Genomic DNA, 1,356 nt, shown 5'->3' with positions numbered 1-1,356 from the left:
CTTTAGAAGATCCTTGCCTATATCAAATGAGGGATTGGTAATGGATGAATTGTCTATAGCGCACATTTCCAGGAAAGTATTCATTGCGCAATTATCTTGAGGAAACGTCAATAATTTGGCTGGTTGTCCTTTATCTACCTGTAAATCGCCCCACGATTCTTTCAGAATGCCTAAATCTCTGAGCTTCTTCACCACGTGTGTTTTCAGGGAAGGTATTTTCGATTTCAATTTATGCTTTAATAAGGCGCTTTCATCGTAAATATGACGTTTAAATATGGCTAGAGAAATGTTTAATTTCAGCATAAGGTTCCTACCTATAATAACAGGCCATGACATACAATTTTTCGGTAAGATAATAAACTCATGTATTTTTTCATTATTTTGATGTTTAATTCGACAATCAGTTTGTCCAAGCGATAGTAGCGCACTGTTACCTAAACCGCAATATCCTGAATTTTCCGGTTGTTTCAAGAGGCATGGAGGAACCAAATTTTCATTTATAAAACTTCTGGGGCTTCCTGAATCGAAAAGAGATAACACACGTGGAAGGAAACTGTTTGGCCCGCTTAAAGCTAAAAACGTAACACATACCTCCTGCATGGCTTGAATTTGTTGTAAAAAGCCCGAGTCCTCGTTTGTTGGATTCACAGCGGCGGCTGGTATTTTACTACGGCTTGGACATTCTCGATGTGAATGGCCCGTCTGTGAACACCGAAGGCACGATCCATAGGGACGTTGAGGTCGTTGACATTGGCTCTGATAATGCCCTAGCTGCAGACAGTTGTAGCACTTTATTTGCTCGCTGTTACCCGATGCGTTGCGAACATATCGTTTATCCGTTGGTGCAGATGGTGGTGGACGGCGTGATCGTATTTCTTCATATCTCTTTAGCATAGGTAGGAGATCATCCATTCGACGAGCGGCGAAACGCATAGCGGCAGTATTGACCGGATCATCTATTCCTTCGATAATGATGTCAATCAGTTCACCTTCAGGGATTTTTGCTTTTCTAGCAATGCTCTTCATATCGATGAAGTATTTGATGATCGATTCTGTTGTAGACAGGCGGCGGCAACGTAACTGGTGATACACACTTTCAACAGAGTATTTTTGTTGAAAAGTGTCGATGAGCGTTTGTTTCAGAGAGCTGTAGTCGAATAGTCCCGACGAACGAGCAATTTCTTGAGCTGTCCCAGAAAGCAGTCGAAGGGTTGTTACCAGCTTCTGTTTTTCGTCAACGCTGAGCAATCCAAAAACTCTTTCCAGTTCTTCGAACCACATCACAATATCGACGCCATTTTGTCCGCTGAGCGGGGGAACCAAACTCTCGATCGTCTTAAAATCAGGTTCGTTTTT

At 42.2% G+C, this 1,356-nt stretch overlaps 1 protein-coding gene across 1 annotated transcript; it reads right to left on the bottom strand.

Moving 5' to 3' along the window:
- Positions 1-340: 340 nt before the first annotated feature.
- LOC118515179 lies at positions 341-1,048 on the bottom strand. Its single transcript, XM_036061882.1, has 2 exons — positions 592-1,048; positions 341-518 (listed from the first exon to the last, which is right to left on the bottom strand). The coding sequence occupies exons 1-2, from the start codon at positions 1,024-1,026 to the stop codon at positions 498-500; spliced, it is 456 nt and encodes a 151-aa protein (XP_035917775.1). The 5' UTR covers positions 1,027-1,048; the 3' UTR covers positions 341-497.
- Positions 1,049-1,356: the final 308 nt, after the last annotated feature.

This window comes from Anopheles stephensi (assembly GCF_013141755.1).
Source record: "Anopheles stephensi strain Indian chromosome Y unlocalized genomic scaffold, UCI_ANSTEP_V1.0 chrY27, whole genome shotgun sequence".
Lineage (NCBI taxonomy): Eukaryota > Metazoa > Arthropoda > Insecta > Diptera > Culicidae > Anopheles > Anopheles stephensi.
Note: the sequence above shows the minus strand (reverse complement) of the source record. Positions and strands in the feature narration are given on the sequence as shown.